At 59.0% G+C, this 23,384-nt stretch overlaps 1 protein-coding gene across 6 annotated transcripts in view; it reads right to left on the reverse strand.

Moving 5' to 3' along the window:
- The window catches only part of ATP13A3 (ATPase 13A3), a 76,794-nt gene that overhangs the window by 40,942 nt on the left and 12,468 nt on the right, over positions 1-23,384 (reverse strand). For 5 of the 6 annotated variants that reach the window (XM_053312258.1, XM_053312259.1, XM_053312261.1 and 2 more), the window contains 12 exons: positions 17,751-17,847; positions 16,226-16,399; positions 14,730-14,915; positions 14,263-14,333; positions 14,089-14,169; positions 12,826-12,895; positions 10,990-11,124; positions 9,454-9,526; positions 8,402-8,533; positions 8,137-8,316; positions 7,659-7,816; positions 6,804-6,992 (listed from right to left, as the gene is read on the reverse strand). In XM_053312258.1, the coding sequence (XP_053168233.1) occupies positions 6,804-6,992; positions 7,659-7,816; positions 8,137-8,316; positions 8,402-8,533; positions 9,454-9,526; positions 10,990-11,124; positions 12,826-12,895; positions 14,089-14,169; positions 14,263-14,333; positions 14,730-14,915; positions 16,226-16,399; positions 17,751-17,807 (1,506 nt within the window). In that variant the 5' untranslated portion in view covers positions 17,808-17,847. The remainder of the gene's footprint in view (positions 1-6,803; positions 6,993-7,658; positions 7,817-8,136; positions 8,317-8,401; positions 8,534-9,453; positions 9,527-10,989; positions 11,125-12,825; positions 12,896-14,088; positions 14,170-14,262; positions 14,334-14,729; positions 14,916-16,225; positions 16,400-17,750; positions 17,848-23,384) is intronic. The other variant, XM_053312260.1, reaches the window with a different exon arrangement.

Consider the following 23,384-nt stretch of genomic DNA (forward strand, 5'->3'; position numbering starts at 1 on the left):
TGTAAGTGCTATTGCTATTGCTATTGCTATTGCTAATAGTTCGAGATAATTGATGTGGTGGGCAGCTTCAGTCGAGGTCCAGATGCCATGGATGTTATGATTGTTGGCGTGAGCACCCCAACCGCCCATAGATGCAACTAACTGTGGTGAGTAGAAGAGTAGTGGTGTGCCCGAACCGGTCCGGCGGCCATTCCAAAGAATGGCCGAACTGCCGGACCGGTTCGGACTGGGCTGGTTCGGGTCCGGGTGGGGGGTATATCTTTAAGGGCGGGGAGGGCTTGCTTAGCCCTCCCGCCTCCTTGCCCCCGCCAGCGCCCGTATTTAACATTATAGGGGCGCTGGAAACCAGCCGCCCCCCCCGCCGCCGCCACCGCCGCCGCCGCGAAATCACTCTTAAAAACATCCAGCCCTCCCTCCCTCCCAGCTAGCTGCCCGCCCGCCCCCCCACCCAACCACCCAGTCGCTCACCCGGTCGGTAGATACTAAGCGAGAGGAGCTCCGGCACAGAGCTCCTCTCGCTAGGAAGGCCTCCGGGAGAATGGTGGCTTGCGCGCGTGCGCATGCGCGCGCCGCAAACCACGCCGTTCTCCGGAGGCCCGGTCTACCCGCCGGGAAAGGGCCGGGTAGACCGGGCCTCCGATCGCTGGGTAGACCGGGCCTCCGATCGCCGGAGACCCGGTCTACCCGGCCCTTTCCCGGCGGGTAGACCGGGCCTCCGGAGAACGGCGTGGTTTGCGGCGCGCGCATGCGCACGCAAGCCACCATTCTCCCGGAGGCCTTCCTAGCGAGAGGAGCTCTGTGCCGGAGCTCCTCTCGCTTAGTATCTACCGACCGGGTGAGCGACTGGGTGGGTGGGGGGGCGGGCGGGCAGCTAGCTGGGAGGGAGGGAGGGCTGGATGTTTTTAAGAGTGATTTCGCGGCGGCGGCGGTGGCGGCGGTGGGGGGGCGGCTGGTTTCCAGCGCCCCTATAATGTTAAATACGGGCGCTGGCGGGGGCAAGGAGGCGGGAGGGCTAAGCAAGCCCTCCCCGCCCTAAAAACAAGGCCCCCCTTCGGTGCCGGTCCGGACTTCTCCGGACCGTGCACATCCCTATAGAAGAGCGGGACGTGGAGGGTGGAAGGGGGAGCCGACGGTGAGGTTGATTGGGTCCGCCCACCATAGAAGGGATTGTAGAACCCGAGGCGGGAGTGTTAGGGTGGTAGCGAGGGAGTCCTCGTGTGGAGAGAACAGTGAAAGGAACCAGTGCTGTAGAGTCCTGGCCCGTAGCCTGGCATGAGGGAGGACGTGGGTGGTAGAAGCCATATGTCCTAACAGGCATTGAACTGTTCGTGCTGACTGGGTAGAGTGGCAGAGTAGGTGGGCTGACAAATCCAGGATGGCTTAGGTTCTGCGCTGAGGCAGGAAGATTTTGGACTGAACCGAGTCGAAGAGGATTCCCAGAAATTCTATCGTGCTGTAAGGGGAGAGCTTTGATTTTTCGTAGTTCACCTGGAGGCCCAGGTTGGAGAGGAGGGCGATGACCGTGTGGAGGTCTCTGAGAAGGGATTGTGGGTTGTGGGCCACCATGAGCCAATCGTCGAGCATGGAAAAATCTGGATATTTTGTTGTTGCAGGGCCGCCACCACTGGGGCCATGCATTTGGTGAACACCCGGGGCGCGGATGCCAGTCCGAAGGGAAGGGTGCGGAATGGGTAAGTGTTGTTTGCTATTTGAAAGCGGAGGAAACGACGGTGCTGAGGTCTGATGGCAATGTGATAATATGCATCCTTGAGATTGATGGAAACGAACCACTGGTTCTTTTGTAGGAGGGAGATGATGGTAGGAATCGTGACCATACGAAACCTGCGGTAGGTGGTGTAGGAGTTGAGTTCCCAGAAATCCAGAATGGGGCGAAGGGAGCCGTCCGGCTTGTGAACAGTGAAGTATCGGGAGTGGAAACCCGGGGATTGAGGATTGTGAACCAGTTCTATTGCAGATTTGGAGAGTAGAGAGTCTACCTCTTCCAGGAGAGCTGGAGTAGGTGGAGTGGGTAACGGGGTTGTACAGAGGGGTGGATGCAAATTCTATAGCATAACCGACCCTCACTATGGTCAGAGCCCAGGAGTCCGTGGTGATATTCTCCCAAGTGGAAATGAAGGGGGGGAGAGCCTGGTGCCCCAGCGGTGGGGAGGGTGCAAGTCATTGTCCTTTGGCTGGGGGCTGGGACCCTTTGGAGCGCTGCTGCATCTTGGATCCAGTGAAGTTGGAGCGCTTTCTGTAAGGCTGGTATCTGTTGGAGCAAAAGGACTTGTCCTGGGGTTGATAGTATTGCTGTTTAGAAGAATATGGTTGTCGTTGCCATTTTTGTGGTTTATAATGGTGGGTTGTGGAACGTTGAAGACCCATGGAGCGGGCTGTGTTATGCAGTTTCTGCACTTTTTGAAGAGTGTCTTCTGTTTTCTGTTAGAGAGGAGCCATCGAAGGGAAGATCTTCCACTCTGGATCTAGCATCGGGCGTGAGACCAGAAGACCTGAGCCAGGCATGGTGACGGAAGTTGCCATTACTTTAGCGGCTCCCTCCGTTGAGTGGCGAATTGCATGACGTTCCTCCTTAGATACCTGCGTGGCCTCTCGGAAAGAGACCCTGGCCGGGCCCTGCTGTTCCTCAGGGAGGTGGTCCAAGAAGGGGGCAATATGGTCCCAAAGAAAGGACTGGTATTTGGCATAGTATGCCTGGTAGTTTGTAATTCTTGTCAATATAGAAGCAATGGAGTATAAATGCCTTGCAAACGCGTCTAGTTTCTTTCCCTCTTCGTCAGGTGGGGTAGAGGAGGAATATCCCCTGAATTTAGAGAGGGAAGATTCAACCACAATCAAATCCATAGATGGATGTTGCTTCAGAAAGGAATCATCTTGATCCGCGGAAGCATGAACGTTGTAAAAGGAATCAAGCTGTTTAGATGTTTGTGGAAGAGAGGAAGGCTTGATCCAAGAGGTCTTGGCCATTTTGAGAATAGATGGGTTTAACGGTAGCAATACCGAAGGACAGGCATCATCCTCGATTAATTGAAAAAGGGGGTCAGGTTCAGATTTGTCCCCTTGAGAAAGTTGGACTCCCAACGAAGCTGCCATACATGAGACATGAGAGTCTGTATAAATACGGAAATCCTCTGACGGGGAGCTGGGCCTAGGGTCCAGCAATAAAGAGGGAGGCGGAGAGCCCAAAGATATCCTATCGGATAGGAAGGATTCTGGGCCTTCTTCATCCGAGGACAAATCCGAAGAGTCGGTCGATACCGGGGGTCGGAGCGGTCGAATCCGGAGCCAAGTAGACCGAGTAGGCGGTCTGGAGTCGGGGGCAATAATAGCCGTACCTGCCTGTACAGGCAAATTTCTGGGTGGAACCCATGGAGGTAGAAGAGAGGTGGAGGAGGAGGCGGCAGCGTTGCCGGTACTGAAGGTGGGTTCGGGATCGGGGCCAAGGTCGAGTAAGCCGGTATAGATGGGCGAGGAGAGGCAGAACGTCGAAGGGGCGGCTCCGCGGCAGTGGAGGCCTGACGGCGCTGGCGAACTTCTTGATGCATGTAGAAGTAGTCCGCTTCTTCTTCAACTTGTCTGGCGTAGTGCTCATCTAGAGCAGCTTCCAAGTCTCGGTTGGCCCAGTGGCATGGTTGCTCCGGAGGGAGCTCCTCAGGCTCAGAGTCGTGATCGGACTCGTACACGGGATCGTGTGGGCTAGAGCCGTAGGCGACTTTGGTATCAAGGACAGTTTCAGTATGTAGAGTTTGGGATCAACGTTCGGTATCGTGTGTTGATTTCTGCTTCTTTGTTGGTAGTTCGGAAGGAGTGCGACAGTCCTTCTTTCTCTTTTTCACCGGCTGGACGGAACGCGGTTCAACCAATGCCGCCGTCGAGACAGACACTGCTACCGAACTCCTCGGTATCGATGTCAAAGCCTGAGTCACGGGATCAACGAGTATATTCACCTTGGGGATAGTTGCCAAGACTCCCGGAGGGAACGAAATGGGCTGTAAGCCCCGGGCTGCAGGAGAGGTATTGGACGAAGCCTGCATGGTGGACAGTTTGTCCAAGCCCGTAGTTTGGAACGCCTGTTCCCAAAGCCAAGAACGAAGTCGAGAGGCTCGATTTTTGCATGCCTGCTTCGTAAAGGCTGCACAGTGCAGACAAGAGCCAACCTTGTGGGATTCACCCAGGCAAAAAAAGCAGAGCTTGTCGCTGTCGGTCGAAGGGATCTTGGATTTGCAGAGACCACACTGCTTAAATTTTGTAGTCTTTGCCATAGGCCGGTCTACGGAGAAAAGCGGAGGCGAAGGATGCGCAGAACGCTGGGCCCGAAGGCTGCAATGGGGTGGAAAACAAAACTAGGAAGATATCCGAGGGGGTGACCGGGGGCGAAATAAAAACGCTAAGGAAGGGAAGTACTGAACGAAAATAAGGGAAGCAAAGGGAAGGAGAATATAGTACTTGCACAAGAGTTTAGCAAGGAGCAACTCAGCAATGTGTCTTCGAATGCAGACGAAGAAAGACTGGAGAGGGAAGCCCACGCAGCCACCTATATACCAAGGGGGCAGGGTTACCGCCAAAAGTTAGAACTCTAGCTTGGAATCTCCGATGTGGTCTCTGCGCAGGCGCAAAGCCCATTCGTGTAAAGCACAGAGACCACGTCGAAGAACTTCTCATTTTAGATTCTTTCCAAGATGATCCAGGGGACACCCCTAATTTTATTATTTATATTTCCATAAGATCTGGAATTGACAGGAAAAGAACAGGAGTCTGATCCCAGAAGGATGAGCAATATGGGCAGAGCACATACCCTCGAGATGGCCTCTGTATACAGGAAGGGGGTTACCGCGGGGGTTACATTCCAGGAAAGTCCTGCCAATGGTGAGTATTGGAGTGCTTCACCTACCACCCCCACCCCCAAAATAGGACCAGGTTCAGCATTCAGGCGCTGGGAGTGGCTCGGTGGGGCACACCCGAAGGGTGCCCCAGCCCCGCCCCCCGCCCCCCCGCGGCCTCCTCTTCAAGCTTCTCTGTGTGCCAGCTAAGAAGTGGGGAGGGGCCATTTAAGCCTCCTCGCCCATCAGATGATGGTGGGGAGGTTTAAAATTTAAATGGCCCCCTCCCTGCTTCCCAGCTGGCACGCAGGGAGGCTTGAAGGAAGCAGAGGGAATGGCTGGGGAAATTTAGTTATTGTGGGGGTAGAGAACCGACAATTTAGATGAAACTAATCCCCCTCCCCCCGCCCCGCCCCTGGCAATAACTAAATTGGTATGCAGGCAGGTGGCCCACAATTAAGCAAAACTGTAGGAAATGAACCCTGTGGATATTGAGGGCCACTTGAAATTTTACTCTTTTACTGAGAACAATTGCATATTTTTTTACATTAAAATTAGAATCTGTGTCAAATACTTGTTAATCTTTGACACTGCCGATGCCTTAAATTAACTGAGGCCTAGTAAAAAATGCCAGATAAGTAAAGTGCTTGCTACAAATAAGGGAAGCTTAAAACTAACAAAGTTCTAAAAAAGCAAAAGCTTCTGGAAATGGTTAAAATGCCACAGGCATCTGGGAGAGGGCGGGGGGGGGGGGAGAGAACCGTGCCACATCCCCAGCAAAGACATCACAAGCGCTGTCCAAGAGGCACCTGCAAGATGTGTGCAAGCGTCTTCTGCACAACACTCACGCCTGCAACGCAGAGAGATAAGGAGGACAGCCGGGAGGAGCAAGGGCAGAATCTCACACCTGCCGCTGACGTTGGCTGCTCAAGCTACCACCAGACTTTGGATCTGGGCGTGGTGAGAGGGGGCGGGGGGGTTGCCAGGAAGTCCAGGGAAAGTGCCAAAGTCTGCCCCTCGTGGAGTGCTCCAAAGACACTGCTTTGCTGGGAAAGCCTTGCCAATGCCCTTGGAGCAGGTGGAGACCCAGCTCCTGAGAGGGGCCCTTGCTGCTGCCGCTGCTGAAGCCAGTCACGGAAAGGGTTTCCAGACAGAGCTGGCTGAACGGATGGTTATTTGTGAGCCACCTGGAGACACCAGCCGGGTCAAAGCAGAGCAACTCTTCGGACAACCAGCCCTCCCAGAGCACCTGCCCTCTCCCACAGTGCCAGGGTCCACTAGTCAGAAACACCCGGCGGCCCCATCCCTGCCCCTCTGGCTGCAAACCAGGCCACTTTCCCCAGCGCTCAGGATTTGCAGACCGAAGCTGACTTGGTTTCCTAAGGCAGCTTGGGAAACCTGGCCACCACCCAAAGGCACTCCAGAGTGACTGTGATGTACTGGTGCGGGTCGGAACTTCCGGGCATTTGCACCGGCTTCCCAAAGCAACCACAGTGACTCGTGTTCTCCAGTTTCCTGACACTTCTGAGTGTGAGACTCAGCCCAACTCACCGCTCTGAAATTTGCTACTTGATGGATGTCCTAACAAATAATTTCCTGCCTGGAGGCTTAAAGCACAGGCCGGCCAGAGAACCAGGTCAGCCAACATGCGACCGTTATGTTTCGGTTTTTTAATCACAACACGTGTGATTTGATCCTGATGACTGGTAGTCACTTTGGACATCCCATTACCGGAATGGAAGCCCAGGGTAGAAATGTTTCCAAAGACCAACACATAAAGTAGCAAGTTTTCTAGGGGCCTGCTCTCGACTCCGGCTAACCCACACGCTAGTGCAAAGGGGAAGGGAACTTGTGGACTGCAGCGAAGCCACTCTTAAGGCCAGGGGCTCTAGGGAGGTCCCGGAAGCCTCCCCCTGAACTCCACACAGGATTTCCCAAGCAAAAGCATTAAGGAACAGCGGGAACCTTATCAAAGCACACAAGATTCAGCTGGCCACAAATGTTGATCCTTTGAGGGCTGATGCAGAAGACCCCAACTTTCTTCAGCCGCCTCTGAGCGTAAACTATCCCAGCAGTCATTGCAGCAGGAAGTGCCGGAGGGACCGTGATGGTGATGATGTCCAGCGACTCGATGATGATGGTGCTGGCCTCAACCTATCAGAGAAGCCCAAGCGCACACTCAGAACAAGGGAGTCCCTTGATGCTGGCCAACATGCCCCAACCCCAGCAGGCAGGAATGAAGCCCCTGGTTGGCCCCACCTTCCAACTGCTGGCACGGAAGCATCGTGTCTCATGCCAGGATATGCCACGTGCCCCACAAGAAGCTTCAGCCAGACTCGGACTGGACCGAGCCCAGCTTACGTACACAGGCAGTCTGTTTTTCTGGGGTTGTCTTTGGGTCGCACAACACACACTTCACACTCTGAGAGGAGGAGAGCAGGCAGGGTCCCCGCCTCTCAACGGGCTTTTCAGTAAGTTCTGACACTCACAAGCAAACTCCAACGAGAGCAACAGTTCCTGAACCACACAGAAGACAACAAACTGGAAATACCAGCAGAGAGGGCTCTTGCCCTGGAGAGGCCTCTCACACACGAGGCACCCTCCTTGCTAGGATGAGGCCCGGGGAGGCCCCAGCACACCCGCGACCGTGCTGCTGCCTGGCCTCTGCACAGCAGCATGCCCACACAGAGAGCGGCAGCCACGCCGAGGAGGAGGAGGAGGAGGGCCCTGTGGAGCAACAGCCAGCCAGAAGTTGCTGCAATCTCCTCTGGCGAGCCGCTGGAGTTAAGCGGGCTCCGGGATCAGAGAAGGGGGCCGTACCTGGTACAGAATGCTGATGACCACTGTGTACAGAAACCCAACCCCTGCCACTCCCACGAGGCACAGCAAGAACATGTAGGCATCTCTGTAGAGCTTGAAATCCGTCGGCTTCGGATACAAGATGGAGCGGACCAGCTGCCCTTTTGAAGTGCTGAAGCCTGGAACGAGGGAGGGGATTCTCAGAGGTTCAAGCCCCACCCAATATCCCTCTGGTGCAAAAGCTAAGGCGGCCGGTTATTTACTGGGCACAGAAACCAAACACAGCCGAGGAACAAAGAGGAGGAACCTGGTTCCGTCTCCCAGCCCCAAGTTCTTCAGAATGGAAACAGGAAAAGGATGGGCAAATCTCCTGACCCAGAGAGCTCTTGGGACAGACGGGCTCTGGCAATGTGGGTCGGTGGCGGCGGGGGGGAGGCCTCCTTCCTTGCCGAACAATGGGCCACCTGCCCAAAGAGCCCGCCCTCCCCAGCACACTCACCTGTCCTGACCACGACGGCTCTGACCAACTCTCCGGTGTAGAAGCGGGTCTGGATGACGGTCGTGCCACAGAACAAGGTGTGCCTCCGGTGCCCCTCCGGGCTGTAGAGCTCCCCCCCTGGGGCCCGGGAGTCCTCTGTGGGGTTGGGCAGGTTGGTCTTTGTGACAGGGACGCTTTCGCCTTCAACAAGAGGACAGGCAGGCTGAAGGAGGGATGGCCCCGGCCCCGGCCCCGGCCCCCCAGGGAAGCCTCTCTTCTGCGCTACCTGTCAACATGCTTTCGTTCACAATGCAGGTTCCGCTGATCAGCACTGCATCGCAGGGCATGATCATCCCGTTCAGGGGGACCACAATGACGTCTCCAGGCACAAGGTCCGTGGAAAGGATCTCCTCTATGCCTGCGGGTCAGAAGCACAGGCCAAGTCATGCCCAAGAGCCACACGGATCACGGCGCCACAGCTTCGGGCCGGCTGCTCTCTTGTCTGGCTAGGGTCAGCAAAGGCCTCTTCTAGGCCGAGGTCCCTCCCGCGCCCAGAGCTCTCTGGAGCATTAGGGAGGACAGCCACTGAAGTTTGGGAAAGAGCCCCCCGCTGGGGGGGGGGAGCCGGGCTGATGCATCTGGACACGTGCCAGAGAGAAGGGGAGAGCCACTTGAAGCTCCAAGGAAGGATTGGGGAGAGGGGCCTGCAGGGGCCTCTGGCTGAGGAGGCGCGGTGGGGCGGCCCAACTGCTGCCTGCCAGGAAGGCCGGCTGCTTGGCTCCACCAGCACTGGGCTAGTGTGTTTGTCAAGAAGGCAGCCCACTCTCAAGGCCCCACCAGTCTCCAGAGGAAGCCCACGCCAGGGACTCCCAACCCCTCCGTGGCGGGGCGGGGGGGGGGCAACGCAGTGAGGCTTTCCAGCTGCCTTTTCATCTTGGGCATTTGCTCTCTGGCTTACGTGAGCTGCAGTAGTGAAGCGGATCAACGGCAGGCGGCCGAAAAGAGCAGCCCCCTTCTGGGGGCCCCTTTCCCCAAAGGACACCCCAAAGCCCTCAAGAGAGCCACTGCCCCAAAGCAGGCCTGCCTGAGCCCCCCGGGCACCAAGCCCTGTGAAGGGGCAGCCTCAACACTGGCCTCTGGAGAGCAGCAGCACCGGGACGCTGCCCTCCAGGCCTCCGTGGGAAGAAGGCCCCCGACCCTGCCAGAGCCAAGGTCCGCGCCCAAGTCATTGGGAGGGGGGGCTTGCTGCTCCCGAGAGTCCCTACCTGGGCCCCACCCACAGCCTTGCTTTGGAAGCCAGAGAGACACACACACACACCCCACCCCTGGCCCCCCTACCTTGGCTGGCTCTGCTGACTGACACCCGGATGATGCTGTGGGCAGCCACCATATCGTGCAGCATCATGTATTGCTGGGAAGAGGAGGAGGAGGAGGAGGAGGAGGAGGAGAGGACGCCTGTCAGCAGAAGCCCCAGCTCTTCTCCAGAGCGGAACCCTCCGAGCCCGGGGCGTCCACAGAGCCGCTTCTCACACGGCTGTCCATGAGGGGCATCAAGAGAAGAGCTCACTCCCTTACAGGGAATTGCAATTTCAGAGATTTGGGTGGACTTGTAATTTTCTGCCTACTTTCATTAAAGAAAGTAAGCTGACGAGATCACCCGGCGCTGTGTGTGTGTGTGTGTGTCTGTGTGTCTGTGTGTGTCTGTGTCTCCCGCCCTCCATAAACTTCACAGTGCCTGGATCAATATTAACCAAATTGGATACAGTTGTAGGGACACCTCAATGGCGTAGTTTCTGATGATGTCGTCCACCCCAATTCAAGATGGAGGGTGTGTAAACATTTGAAGCATGTGGGCTCTTGTGATTATTGTGAAAGGAAAGTGGGCAGATTTGTTCCTACCAGAACTTCTTGTTGTGTATTTTGCATTGGTATAAGGCACTTAAACTACACACACACACACACACACCCTAGAGCATGGGTTCTCAACCTTGGGTCCCCAGATGTTGTTGGACTTCAGCTCCCATAATCCCCACCCAAAGGCCATTGGGGCTGGGGATTATGGGAATTGAAGTCCAGTAACATCTGGGGACCCAAGGTTGAGAATCCCTGCCCTAGAGAAACAGGATCTGGGGAGAAAGGGGTTTACATCCCATTATTTCTATAGCCCAGTTTAGCTTTTGGCCTTTGAATTCAGTGGCCAGGCCAGGCAGCCTGAAGAGCCCACATGTCACGTATTTCCTTGAATCAGTGGCCAGGGAGAGGGGGGTGGCTGTTGCTTTCCCAGAGTCTCGGCAGGCTGGGCCCGGCCAACAGGCCATCCAGGTAAGCAGCTGATGCTCTGCTGGCAGAGAAGGGGATGCTGGGAAGGGTGGTCTCCTGGCCTGACCCAAATGCCCCCCAGAATGCTTGTGGGAGGTCTGAAAGCCCCAGACATGGCAGCAATGCCCCCCTTCACTAGCAGCTGCTGCGCTGTATCCTCAGAGCCCTCCACTGCCAGTCCCAGTTGGTGGCTGCGGGCAGCTGTGCCCACCCAGGCAGCAACGTTCAGGCATGCTGTGTCCACTGTGCAAAGGGGCAAGTATTTCCAGACCTCAGAAACAGGGTCTGCACTCCCCAAGACTAGATCTGCCAAGAGTGCTTGATGAGGTGTCAGGTTCTGGCACACCTTTAAGGCAAGCAGAAAACCAGGAGAGAAGAGAATTCACATTCTACATCCCTCGGGAATGCCAAGGGACATGTGGCAGCAGCTGTGCCCATAGCTGAAGGCGACAGAAGGGAAAGTTCAGAGCAGGGCTGCCAGCAGCCACACCAAGATTCAAACTTTTAACGCACCAAAGAGGGACAGACAGGCTCTTTGGCACAATATGAACCCACCTTCCGGATGGTGTAAAGCGAGCTCACAATGGAGATCAGAGACATGATCACAATCGCTGCTGCATAGTAGTAATATTCATCTGTGCACCACAAGATCACACTGAACAGCTGGAAAATGTAAAAAGGGTTGAGCACCTGAGAGAGAGAGAGAGAGAGAGAAAGAACACACCAGGTATGCCCTTTGCAAGGAGCCACTTCGGCCAGCTCTACAAAATGCAGAATAGCCAGAACTGAATGGCTTCATTTTTATTATTAAAGAAGTGGGAATGACACACATTACAGTCAATGGGCCTGCAAAAACATCACACACACATTCGAAAAGCAGCTAACGATTTAGATTCACAACTAAATTACACGGTCAACTTCGACCTAACACTAAACCCATCCTCCATCATGATTTATTCAAAATTGTGCTTCAATTCCAAAGGGATGTACATCATCTCGATTTCGACCATTCCAATACGAGGCAAGGACTCCACTGATAAAGGACACGATCCCCTCTGTTAGCCCTCTCGCCATCTTGCACAGCTGACCAATGTTACGCCACACACCATGTCCCATGACTTCGCCACCCATTCCAGTGTGGGGAACCAGGGTGGGTCCAGTTTTTCATTTGGTGGTGGTGAGCAAGTGCATCGTTAAGCCCCAGCCCTCTGTGAAGACTAGTGATCTGGTAGGACATAAAAGCATCCTTGGGGTGGGGGTGGGGTCCACGGGGCAAGCGATCTCCGGCTGTGTTCTGAAAATCCTGGCCTCCAAAGCCGTTTGATTCTTGGTCGTGTCCAAAACATACGACTCCGCTTTGCTCCTGGACCGGCACATCTGGCACATGGATCGTGACAGACTGATTATCTCTGGCTCAGGCTTTGTGGAGTCAGGGACCAAGGGATCATGGCTTTATCAAAGTTCCCTTTTCTATCACTATTTAATGTCAACAGAGCAACTTCCCACACCCCACCCTAACTTCCCACTGATGTGGAAGTTAAGTCCACTTCCCATTGGAATAGGAATGAGCTCTTTGGTGCATTCCACGGAACAGCTCGTTTTTACAATTCAGAGTCACCCTGGTCGGGGGGGGAGGGGGGATGCCCAGTCATTTGCCCAGACCAGATGCAGCAAGGGCAAAAAAGGAACTGCCGTCGTCACCCTGAGTTGGGGAGGGGGTGTCACCTCTCTTCCGCTGCTGCCTGCAGGGGAGTGTGGCAGGCCGGCAGCAGCCAAAGCGGCCCACAGAGACGGCTGCTTCCATTCGTGATGGGCCCCAGCGGGAGCTTCCGCACCCAGCAGCCCTTCCCTTCCCGTCCCCACAAGAGCAGGACTGCACTCCCCTTTCCAGCAGCGGCCTCGTGCTGTGGGCTGGCATTCCACCTGCTGCCCACAGATACCCCGGGGGGGGGCGGCCCTTTCACCTGTCCGGCTGCCAAGCCAGGCCTGCCCCAACCTGTGCGTTTGGTTGTTCTTGCCCAGCTGCAGGGCTCTATACGTCTCTGCTGAGCTTGCTTTTACTTCTTCTTATTATTATTTCTCAACCGCCCCATCCAAAGGCTCTGGGCGGTGCACAGCGCCACCTTTTTGGCATTAGCATCCGAGTGTGTCCCGACTGGCTTGACCCTCGAGTCCTGTCCCTCAGCGACTCACTCTCACACTCACACACACACACACTCCGCCTCCCTTTCAGGCTGGAGACCACATGGAAAACGCCCCAGAGCAGGAGCCGTGCCGAGAAGGCAACCAGGTCCCCGCAAGCACGGCCGCCCTTCCACTTGCTGGCCACAAGGCCACCCGGCCAGGCTCCCCTTCCGTGCCCCAAGCCTCCCCCCCCCACCCGCTCCTTACCTCCTTAATCAGCAGCTTAAAGACAGAAGGCACCTTCACAGCTATCTCATTGACTCCGTAGAAGAGTTTTCTGTAGCAAAGGCGGAGAAAGAGAGAGGGCTGCCGTCCCGCCTGCCAACACACTGCGCTGTGCCGTGAGAGCCAGAGGCCCCCAGAAGGTGGCCCGCAGGGCAAGCGCGGAGAGGGCGGCCCCCAGAAGAGGCTGCAGCACGAGTGGGAGGAGCCACCGAGGGCCCTGGGCGGGGTCTGCCTCCTCCCTCCCCCAGCCTGCCTTCCGGGGGGGGAGGAAGCCAGGAGCAGCACCGGCCAGAACCACCAGGAAGGCCATGGCTCATCTGGCCCAACGCGCCAGGCCAGGCATGGCTGCCAGAGGAGGGTGGGACTGGCCCTCGGGACGTGGCCGCCACGCCCAGCACCCAAGGAGCTGCCTGTCCGTCCGTGGGGTGCAGGCCAGTTTGGAGTCCGCGGACACGGCAGGGGCGGGGTGCTGGCTGTGCCCTGCTGCTGACCACCTCCCGGCCAGAGACTCCGTGCCCGGCCAGCGTTGGCACAGGCCGCTCCCTCTGCTGGGCAATGGCCAGGCGGGCACGGGGAGGCCTCTCCTTCTCTCTCGCAGTCCACTGGGACAATTCACCCAATTCAGAGTCTGAGGGCTGCAAACAACTCTGAAGCCTGCAGGCAGCTCAACTGACTTGCCTCCGTATCCAGCCCAGGGGAAGCTTAGGAGGGGAGGGTGGGAGGCGTGCTGGGGGGAGCGCGGGGGGTGGGGGGAGTGAGCGTGGGGGTGGGGGGAGTGCGGGGGTGGGGGGAGCGTGGGGGTGGGGGGCGCAGTGGGGGTGGGGGGAGCGCGGGGGTGGGGGCGCGGGGGTGGGGAGTGCGGGGTGGAGCGCCCCACAGCGTGGAACGTTCAGTATCCCAGGAGCTTCGGCCAGGGCCTGATCCACCCAGAAGCCACGCAAGCAGACGGCAAGGCACGTCCGGACGGGCAGAGACGTGCCTGGGGCTGGGGGAAGCCCCCCGTTGGCAAGAGTGGCAAAAAAGAATGGCAAGAATGAGGCAGAGCAAGGGCGGGCCGTTCCCAGCAGCAAGCTTGTAGGAGCCAGAGGACCCAGGCAGCCGGGATCCCCTTCCGCCCAGCAGCCCGACCAGGGCATTTCCTGAACGTGGCCCCACTCTGTCCCGCCTGGGGCGGAGGGGTGCTGCAGGCCATCCAGACCCAGAGCGTCTGCAGGGCTGCCCCCCGCCCCGCCCCGCCCCACGCACCTGTAGTCCTGCCTCTCCTTCGTCAGCCCTGCGCTGTGCTCCGTGTGGATGGCAGAGCAGGGAGTGGCCTCGTCCAGGCCCCTGCCAGAAAGGGAGAGGGTGAGCGGGGGGGGCAGGCAGGAGAGGGCAAGCCCGGGGGGGGGGACGCCCCACGGCGGCAGCAGCCACGCTTACTTGAGGGAGCCAAAGCTCTGCTCCGATTCATCCCAGAAATACTTCACGCTGTGGTGGGTGAAATAGCGGACCTGGGAGGCAGAAGGAGACCTGGAGTCAGGGCCGCCCAGAGCCCTCGCAGCCTCAGCCCCAGGGGGTGCTCGGTGCTGCTGCCGCCGCCCCACGGAGGACCTCAGGCCACGCGGCACCTGCCAGGCAGTCCAGCGCAAGAGGCAGAGCGGGGGGGGGGGCTGCTCTCGCCTCAGGGAGTCTGGCCCGATTCACAGTCCTGCCCCCCCCCCGCCCCGCCGGCAGCAGGCCTGGTGTGCTGTGAGGTGGGGGGAGTGTGGGGGGTCAGGGCCCCAACTGGCGGCTGCCTTCCCTGAGGGACCCTGGTGGAACCAGCCACCCAGGAGGAGACCCCTCAAAAAAAAAAAAAAAACCACCCCGGAAGCCGCGAAGAGGTCGGCTCGGCAGGCCGCGGGCACCTCTTCCCGATGAGCCTGGGAGCATCTCTTCCGGTCCTCGCCGTCCTCTTCCGGAGGGCTGACGCACACGTGGCCATCGCACCCGTTGGCCATCTTCTCGGCCACATGCGTTGGGGTCTGCAATGGAGTCGGTCCCAAGGAAAGCACAACGCGGACCTTGGCACAAAACCAGACCCGGAATTCATCCTTTTTTTTTTTTAAGGGGGAGAAAGAGAGAGAGAGAGTGTGCAAAAGATGTGCCAGGAGCCTGGACGGCTGCTGAGGAACCCCAGGCTGCGCAACAGGGCTGGCGCGTTCGTGTCTCGAGAACACAGACAGCCAAGGGGGGCCCAGCCAGAGGCCGCCCCCCTCCCTCCCTCCCTCTCGGGAAAGCTGAACACTGCCAGCTGCGCCATGAAGGGGGAGAGCCCTCGGCCAACGGGCCTTGGGGTCCTGCCAGCTCTCGCACGCACACACACACACAGAGTGTTCCTTCTGAGCATGTGCAAGGCTTTCTAGCTCTCCCCCCGCCCCCCCCCCGCCGGTCACCCCCAGCTCCTGATTTCTATGTCCCAAACAGGCTCAGAAAAAAGTGGCCATTCTGAGCACGTGCCCAAAGCTCCTTCCCTTCCACAGAGGGAGGCTCCTGCTGAGCTGCACGGTCTCCCCCAGTCCCTGGGGCCAGCCGCCACTTGACTCCAGAGGACTTGGGCCAGGGGGGAGGGGGAGAACCCCCCTGCAGCACCCAAGCCTCCCCCCCCCCGGCCTCATCCTGGCATCCTCTTTTGTCACTTGGGGGGGCCCAGGGGGGTGAACACACACACACACACACGTTGGCAGACCTTCCAAGCCCCTTGACTAGCCTCAGTCCAGCTGAGGCGGGGGGGCTGGAGCCCAAGTTCCCACCGGTCTCCCTCCCTTCCCATCTTCGTATGGCCTGAACCTGGTTTGTTTCTCTCTCTCCAGCTGATTCTAACGGAGGAAAAGGGGACGGCACAGTCGGCCGCACGCGAAGGGCACTGCCCAGCCTCTGTGGGGAGGAGAGCGGGTCTGGCGGGAGCCAGCAGGACTGGTCCCCTGAGCTCAGCAGGGTCTGCCCTGGTTGCAGGTGAAGGGGAGACTGGAAGTGTCAGCAGCACTGTCAGATCTTCCCCTGAGGGGATGGAGCCGCTGCTCTGGGAAGAGCAGAAGGTCCCAAGTCCCCTCCCTGGCAGCGGCATCTCCAAGAGAGGGGCTGGGAGAGAGTCCTGCCTGCATCCTGGGAGAAGCCGCTGCTGCCAGTCTGTGAAGACGAGACTGAGCGAGGTGGACCCAGGGTCTGACTCAGTACGTGGCAGCTTCCTATGCTCTGAACCAGGGAGGAGCAATCAATGTGTCCCTATTGATTTCTAAAGCAGGCCACTCCTCCCTCCATGATCCAGCCTTGATGCAAGACAGGAGGAGGACGTCTTGGCAGAGCGGAGGCCTCGGCGTGCCCCCAGGGCGCTCTCCTCTCCGGTTCACGAGCGGCAACTTACGGTCGTCCTCAGCAGCACCACTCTGCAGCCTCGCAGGGGAGCCCTCCGGCACGTCGCTTTCACCCGCCACTCGGGCATCCAGTAGAGGAGGAGGAGGAGGAAGCCGCCCGTGCAGAGCACCCCCACCGCGGCCAAGGCCAGCTTCCAGCGGCAAAGGCTGTAGCCAAAGATCTCCTGCAGGGGGAGGAGGGGGGGGGGGGGACACCAGGCGGAGGCCGCCTGCTGCAGCCAGAGAGGCGGGCCCTGCCGGCCCCCGAGGCCCTGGGCGCTGCGCTCTGCCCGCCTCCCCCTCCGCAGCGCACGCCAAGGCAGGCACGGCCGAGACAGACCCTTCGCCCGGACGCAGCCAACCCGACTCAGCTCGCGGCCAGAGCCCTCTGCCCCATCGGCCTCCCTCCCGTCCAGCTCGGGAACAGGCCAGTCGGGGGGCACGTACACACACACACACACACGGTGGCCCCAAAGGAGACAGGTGTTCTCTTGGGGTAGGGAGGGCAGACAAGGCACCGTCCTTGCCGGGAGCTCCTTGCCCCCTGACCTGGCCGCACAGGGAGGAGGCGGCCCTGCCGGCGAGTGAAGAGCGCCAACTTCCGAGCAGGACCCCCAGGACGCAAGAGCCCGCCCCATCCCCAGGCACCTCACGCCAGCAGGCGGAGGCAGCCGAGAAGGCCCCCAAAGCAGCTCCAGCCTGCAGGGCATGGCACCCGAGCCCAACAGGGCTCGGCGGGCCCCTTTCCAAACCGGTTTGGAAACTGCCTGGCTGCCGGGGCAGCGGCTCAGCACGGGCCCTTCTCTGCCCCCCATGCGTTTGGGACTCGCTGCGGCCTCCCAGGCGGCCTCAGAGCAGCTCCAGGCCCAACGTGCGGCAGGGGACGCATCTGGAGGAGACCGGCGGCCTCTCTCAGCAGCCTGGGCGGGGGCCACCGAGGCCTCCAGCGGCTCGGCCCGCGCCCCCGGCAGGCCACTGCTCAGGAGGGGCAGCCAGGCGGCCCGAGCGGCGCTCCAGAAGCCCCCTCCCGGGTGCTGCAGGGCAGGCGGGGTGGGGGGGGCGCTGTGCGCAGTGGCGAGGCCCCCCCTGGGCCGCTGAGCGGGGACGGACTCTGGCCTCTGGTGCCGGGCCAAGGCATGCCTTCTGAGCTTGTCCGGCTTGCGGGGCTTTTGCTGCTGCTCGGCCACTGTTTGTTTGCAGCTTGCATTGCTTCTGCTAGACAACCCAACCCTTAAAACCCAATTCATCTGTTCGATAAAGAATGCCACGAAAACAAAGAGCTGAATTTGTTGGAAATGGTTTCATTTTCTCGGCGCGTTGCTCTGGGGAAGCCTCTGGCCGGGACATCCTGGGCAGAACTCAGGCCGCATTTGCCGGCTCGGCTGGGCAGAAGCCCACCCACCCCCACGCCAGCCGCCCCTTCGCTTCCCGTCACACCTGAGGGAAGCAAGACCCACTCCTGGCCCAAGACCCACAAGGGAGAGGGGGAAAGGCATTTCTGCTTCGGTTCAGGAGCTAGACCGGGACGCCCTTTACCATCTCGTCTTCCTCCTCTTTGTTGATGAGCTTCCCCTTACTCTCCATGTTCCGCATGCTGTGCAGCTTCACAACGGCAGGCACAGGAGGCTCCGTCCTGGGGAAAGGAGGAAAACCACCCTTTCAAGACACCGGTCAGAGGCCTCGCTCCGTGGCTCAAGGGGCCTGACTGGGCTCGGACCGTGCAGACCCCCTTGGCACAGAGTGACCCGAGAGCATCAGGGCAGCCTGGCTGCTGGATCAGGCCCACGGAAGCCCTTCCAGCCCAGCATCCTGTTTCACACAGTGGCCCGCCCTCTGGGAAGCCCACCGGCAAGGGGACGGGCCAGCCCCCCCCCCTCGTGCTGTTGCGACAGGCCTGCAAGGGGCCTAGAGAGGCAAGCTCTTAAGGAGACGGTTAATCATTTGTTTGATACTGCTTTTGTTGTGTTCTGTCTTGTGGTTTTTCATATTAAAATGTGTATACCGCCTAGAGATTTACATATCAGGCAGCATGAAAATCTGATACATAAATAAATAAATCCTGCCCCTGAGGCTAGAGGGGGCCTATAGCCCTCCGACCAGTAGCCGTCGATAGACCTCTCCTCCATGAAGTGATCCAAAACCCTTAGAGCCATCCAGGCTGTTGGCTGTCATCACATCTTGTGGCAGAGAATTCCATAGGTTGATTATTAGCAGCCATGCACTGAGTCGACATTTTCAATGAGTTGTCCACCACGACCCCAAGGTCTGGTCAGTCACTGTTTTGCCCCAATATGCTTCCTCCGAAGCGCATTTGCCATCCTGTCGCCCACTCCCCCAGTTTGGAGAGATCTTTTTGGAGCTCCTCCTCGCAATCCGTTGTGGATTTCACCGCCCTAAAGAGCTGGGTGTCACCTGCCCAGATGCCCCTTGCAGCGGCCAGACCACACCTTCCCTACCTGACCCACGCAAAGAGCAGCTCCCCTCGCCCGCCCCCACAGTGGTCTCCTGCAGGGCAGGCTTGGGAACCTCCTCCTCCCCCCCACGGGAAGAGGGAAGGTCCGGCCTGGCGGAGCCTGTGGCTTCCCGGCCCCCAACCACACCGCTCTGGCAAAACCCAAGGGGGGGCAGGGGGGGTGGCCACGGAGGCGGCCAGGAGGGTCAGCCTGGCTCTCTGCTCTGCTGCCGGCTCCTCTCTTGCCAAGAGGCGTGCAGGAGATCCGCCTCTGCTCAGAGAGGGTCCCGGGTGGAAGCCGGCCACCTCCATGGCCAGACAGGGCTGCCCCAGCCGCCCCCTGGGTGGGAGCCCCTCAGCTGCCGCTCCGAGCTCCTGGGAGAAAGAGTGGCGAGGCGGCCTTTCCCGTCGAGCAGGGCTCTGGTCACACACCCACCCCCCATTAGGCCTGTTAGCTGACTGGCGGGGGGCGGGCACACATGGCCTGCCCTTCCGCCCCACGAGGGGACCAGCTGTCGGGCAAGCCAAGTGCCAGGCTGCCGGAGCCCTCTGCCCCAAATCAGGCCCCTCTGGGGCAAGCCGGCCATTTTGGCCCCAGGAGCCAGCCCCACCCAGCAAGGGAGGGCTGCCTTTCCTCAGAGAAATTGGCTGACAAGGAGTGAGAACCACCATGAAAGAAAGCAAGCCCCCACCCACTCAGGCGCAACGGGGCACTGTTTTAAGGAGGGAGGGGATCATCTCGTCTTGGCCCTGCTAAGCGGGCAGAGAGGCACCTGGGCAAGTGGCGCTCTCCAGCCCCAGCCCTGGGGTCTACCTTCTAGCTCGCAGCTTGGTCTGGGTATCAGCCAGTAGTTTTTGGGGACAGCATGAGAAATAGGAGCGGGTTGTGGCAGTCAGAAACCCCCGTCCCATTATTTCCCCAAATACGGCAAAAAAGGGAAACTTCATTCCAAAAATGTAAAACGTGGCACACAACCTCCAAGAGCAGTGGCATTGCCCTCTGACAGACACGGACACTTTGCATGGGGTGTGTTTTGCAAAACTGCACCACATTTGCGAGGGGAGATGCCGTGGAAATACAAGAGAGTAAGGGAGAGGAGTGTCCTAAGTCTAACACTAAATGGCTTGAGAACATCTGTAGGGAAGGAACATAAGAAGTGCCCTGCTGGATCAGGCCCAAGAAAGCCCATCTAGTCCAGCATCCTGTTTCGCACACTGGCCCGCCAGATGCTGCTGGAAGCCCACAGGCAAGAAGTATGCGCATGCTCTCACTCCTGCTGCTGCTGCTCCCCTGCCACTGGTACTCAGAGGCATCCTGCCTTGGAGGCTGGAGGTGGTAGCTGTTGATAGACCTCTCCTCCATGAAGTGATCCAAACCCCTCTTAAAGCCATCCGGGTTGTTGGCTGTCACCACATCTTGTGGCAGAGAATTCCACAAGTTGATGATGCGTTGTGTGAAAAAGGAAAGTGGGGTGCTGGTGGAGAATTTGGGCACAGGTGGAAAACTGGTTGAGTCCTCTGAAACCCTCAAGAGCAGCAGATCAGTGAAGGAAAAGACAGGATGTCATGACCCGGTGTTAGGTATCCTCAGGGCACGCACAGGCAGGGCAGGATCAAGGACCATTTCGAGGGAACAATGGCAGAGGACTATACCACACTGGGACACAGAATACCTCCTAGGAAGCTGCCATCTACGGAGTCAGACCCTGCTGGGTCCATCTAGCTCAATACTGTCTACGCAGACTGGCAGCAGCTTCTCCAGAGTTGCAGGCAGGCATCTCTCTCAGCCCTATCTCGTTGGAGATGCTGCCAGGGAGGGAACTTGGAACCTTAGATGCTCTTCCCAGAGCGGCTCCATCCCCTGCTGAGGGGAATCTCTTGCAGGGCTCACACTTCCAGTCCCCCATTCGGATGCAACCAGGGCAGACCCTGCTTAGCCAAGGGGACCAGTCCTGCTTGCTGCCACCAGACCAGCTCTCCTCTCCGCAAGAGAAGAAACACACACACATGCAGGTCAGGCGTTAAGCTAACTGGCCTGTTACACAAAGTCTGTGTTCCTTTTAGTTGGGCAGGACCATTTTCTAAAGGAAATTTTCTTGCTGTTTATAGATTCCTTGACGCTACTTGTTCGCCATGCTGGCATCCTTCTGGACCTTTCATCTCCTTGGTGTACATTCTAACTGAGCTTCTGTTACTGTGGTTTAAGTATGCTCCATGGGCTCTGGAGTGGCTTGACCCTCATGCGGCTTCCTGCGTCTTGGTTTCTGAGGTGACTGTGAGAAGCAGGCAGATGCTCCACCACACAGCAATGCCAGAAACATGGAGCCAGACCTCTGCTAGCCGCCGCGCCCCCCCCCCCCCGCCTGAATCACCACAGAACTCGCAAGATGCACAAGGGTGGGGCAGGGGGCCGCCCCCAACGCTCTTGCACAAGGAATGCTGCCAGGAAGCCTTCGCAAGCGGAGCCCACCACGGCCCGTGAGCGGAGCGCGCGCCGGGCACAGAGATCTCTGGGATCACCGGCTCTGCTGCCCCGCCTAGCCCTGCCTTTCCTCCCTCAGCCGTCTCCTGTGTGTTGAGGTGTGGCCTGCAGGCCCTTCAGGGCTATCCAGCCCGGCACATTCACAGAGTCATCGCAGGCCATGGGGACAACTGGCTCCTGCTAAAGCGGCCACCGGCTCTGTCCAAGCTGGAGGATGAGACCCCTTTAACGGAAAGTGAAAAAACCAACTCAGCCGGTCAGGGGCACCCCTTCCCGGCCCAGGCCTCCAAACGAGGAGGGGAGAGGGGGGGGGCGTCCTGAAAGCAGGCGCTGCAGCAGACATGGTGGCATCTCCAACACGCCCCAGACAAAGCAGCCCAGCCTCAATGGGGGGAGCAGCAGCCCTGGAGAGCTCATTGGCAACTGCCCTTGTTTTGTGGAAGGTCCTCCACAGGATGCCCGGGGATGCCCCTTGGGCAAAGGCCGCCAGGAAAAGGCAAGTGCCTGCGTAGGCAGACAGACACTTTGTGCCACCATCTGTGCAAATCCAAGCTGCCGGATGAACGAAGGGTTCCCGCACAGTCTCCAGGAAAGCAAGAGGGAGAAGGAAGGAGCAGCCCTCCGAAGCACCAGAACTAACCCCTTTCATGCTGGAGGCAGCCACGTGGCTTGGAGACACCCCCACAGCCACCCCAGGAAGCACACCGGGAGGACCTGCAGCGGGTGAGTCACCTGCAGATACCTGCTCCTGCTCTTTGGAGCCTCTCTGCTGCCAAAGCCCCTCCAAAGGGGAGCAAACTCTTCAATGCTGTGAGGAGAGCCAGTGCCCGGACAAGCAGCCCTTCTCAAAAAGCTGGAGGCCAGAGCCCGATCTGGGGGAGACCCAGCCCCACTCCATCTGGGAGGAGAAGGAACTGCTGCAGCAGCCAACAGATATGGACATCCAGGAGCTCTGCCTGTCTTGCGATGCCGCGGCCAGCACAAGGCAGAGCAAAGCCACAAACCAGAGACGGGGGGGGGCAACTCGCCTCCATGGAGGGGGGGAGGCTTTAATCTACAGCCACGCTGAAAAGCAGCAGTGCCGTTGGGTCAGGACGCGGAGATGGAGGAAGGGCCCAAGAAGGGCCCGTTGATCTGACCCCTGAAAGGGAGAGCCGTCTGAAAGGAGGCCTGCCGATACCGGGGGAGGAAGACCCAGAACATGACGACCGGACGGCCACAGCAGCCCCACTTCCAGACCCCAAGGCAAGAATGCTGTCAAGGCAACAGAAAACAACCATCTGGCAGAGAAAGAAGCAAAGCCGAGGCCAAAGCGAGGCGCGCACCCTCCACACCTAGCATGATTTCGCACTCTCCAGCGATGGGCTGCATGCTCCCCCCGGCATTCTTAAGCAGCAGATCTGACTCCGCGGTCCTCGGTGGGACGGGCGAGCGGTGAACCAGTCTCTGCGCTTGAGCTCTGGAAGCAAAAGCTGGCTGCAAAGGAGCAGCCCCCCCCCCCCCCAAGCAAGCCACCCGGCTGCAAGGAGACCTCTTCAGAGCGGCTTTTGCAGCAGCCCCCAACGCGGGCCCTGCCTCCCCCACCGCTCTCCAGAGTCCCGCTGGAGGCAACGGCCGGCCGGCCCCCCCCCCCCGCCCCGGGGAAAGGGTCAGAGCAGCACCTGCGAGGGAGAGGACGAGTCAGGTCCGCACCGGCAGCTGCTCCCTCTGGCCCGAAGGAGACTCTGCCCGGCCGCCCGCCGGCTCCTCCAGCTTTTATCTCCGCGCCCCACCTGAGGCAGCAGCACTCCAGGGCCGCCATCCCCCTATCTAGAAGGGAAGCCCCACCAGTGAACTATTTTGTCTAAGGCTGGAGAAAAAGGAAAGTCTCCAACGGCGCCTTATCAAGGGAGCCCTGGCACGGCCTGCCGAGGAGTGGCTTTTGACAAACAACCACACACCACCACGACACAATGGCAAGCGCGAGCAAGGCTGGGGCGGAGGATGTGTCTGCAGCCCCCAGACGGTTGGTGAGGTGCGCCCTATTCAGAGCGGGCAGACAGCCCGAGGGGGGCCGGGGACCCAGGCCCCCACGCGCATCCCAAGGCCCTGAGGTTATCTCCACGGCCAGCAGCAGTTAGGATATGGTGCTGCTGACCCAACCCTTCCTCACTCCTACAATGGGCGGCTTTGTCTTGGGAGACGGAGTAAACAGGCCAGGCAAGACCAAGACCAAGACCCACACACACACACACAC

This window comes from Hemicordylus capensis, chromosome 3, assembly GCF_027244095.1.
Source record: "Hemicordylus capensis ecotype Gifberg chromosome 3, rHemCap1.1.pri, whole genome shotgun sequence".
Classification (NCBI taxonomy): Eukaryota; Metazoa; Chordata; class Lepidosauria; order Squamata; family Cordylidae; genus Hemicordylus; species Hemicordylus capensis.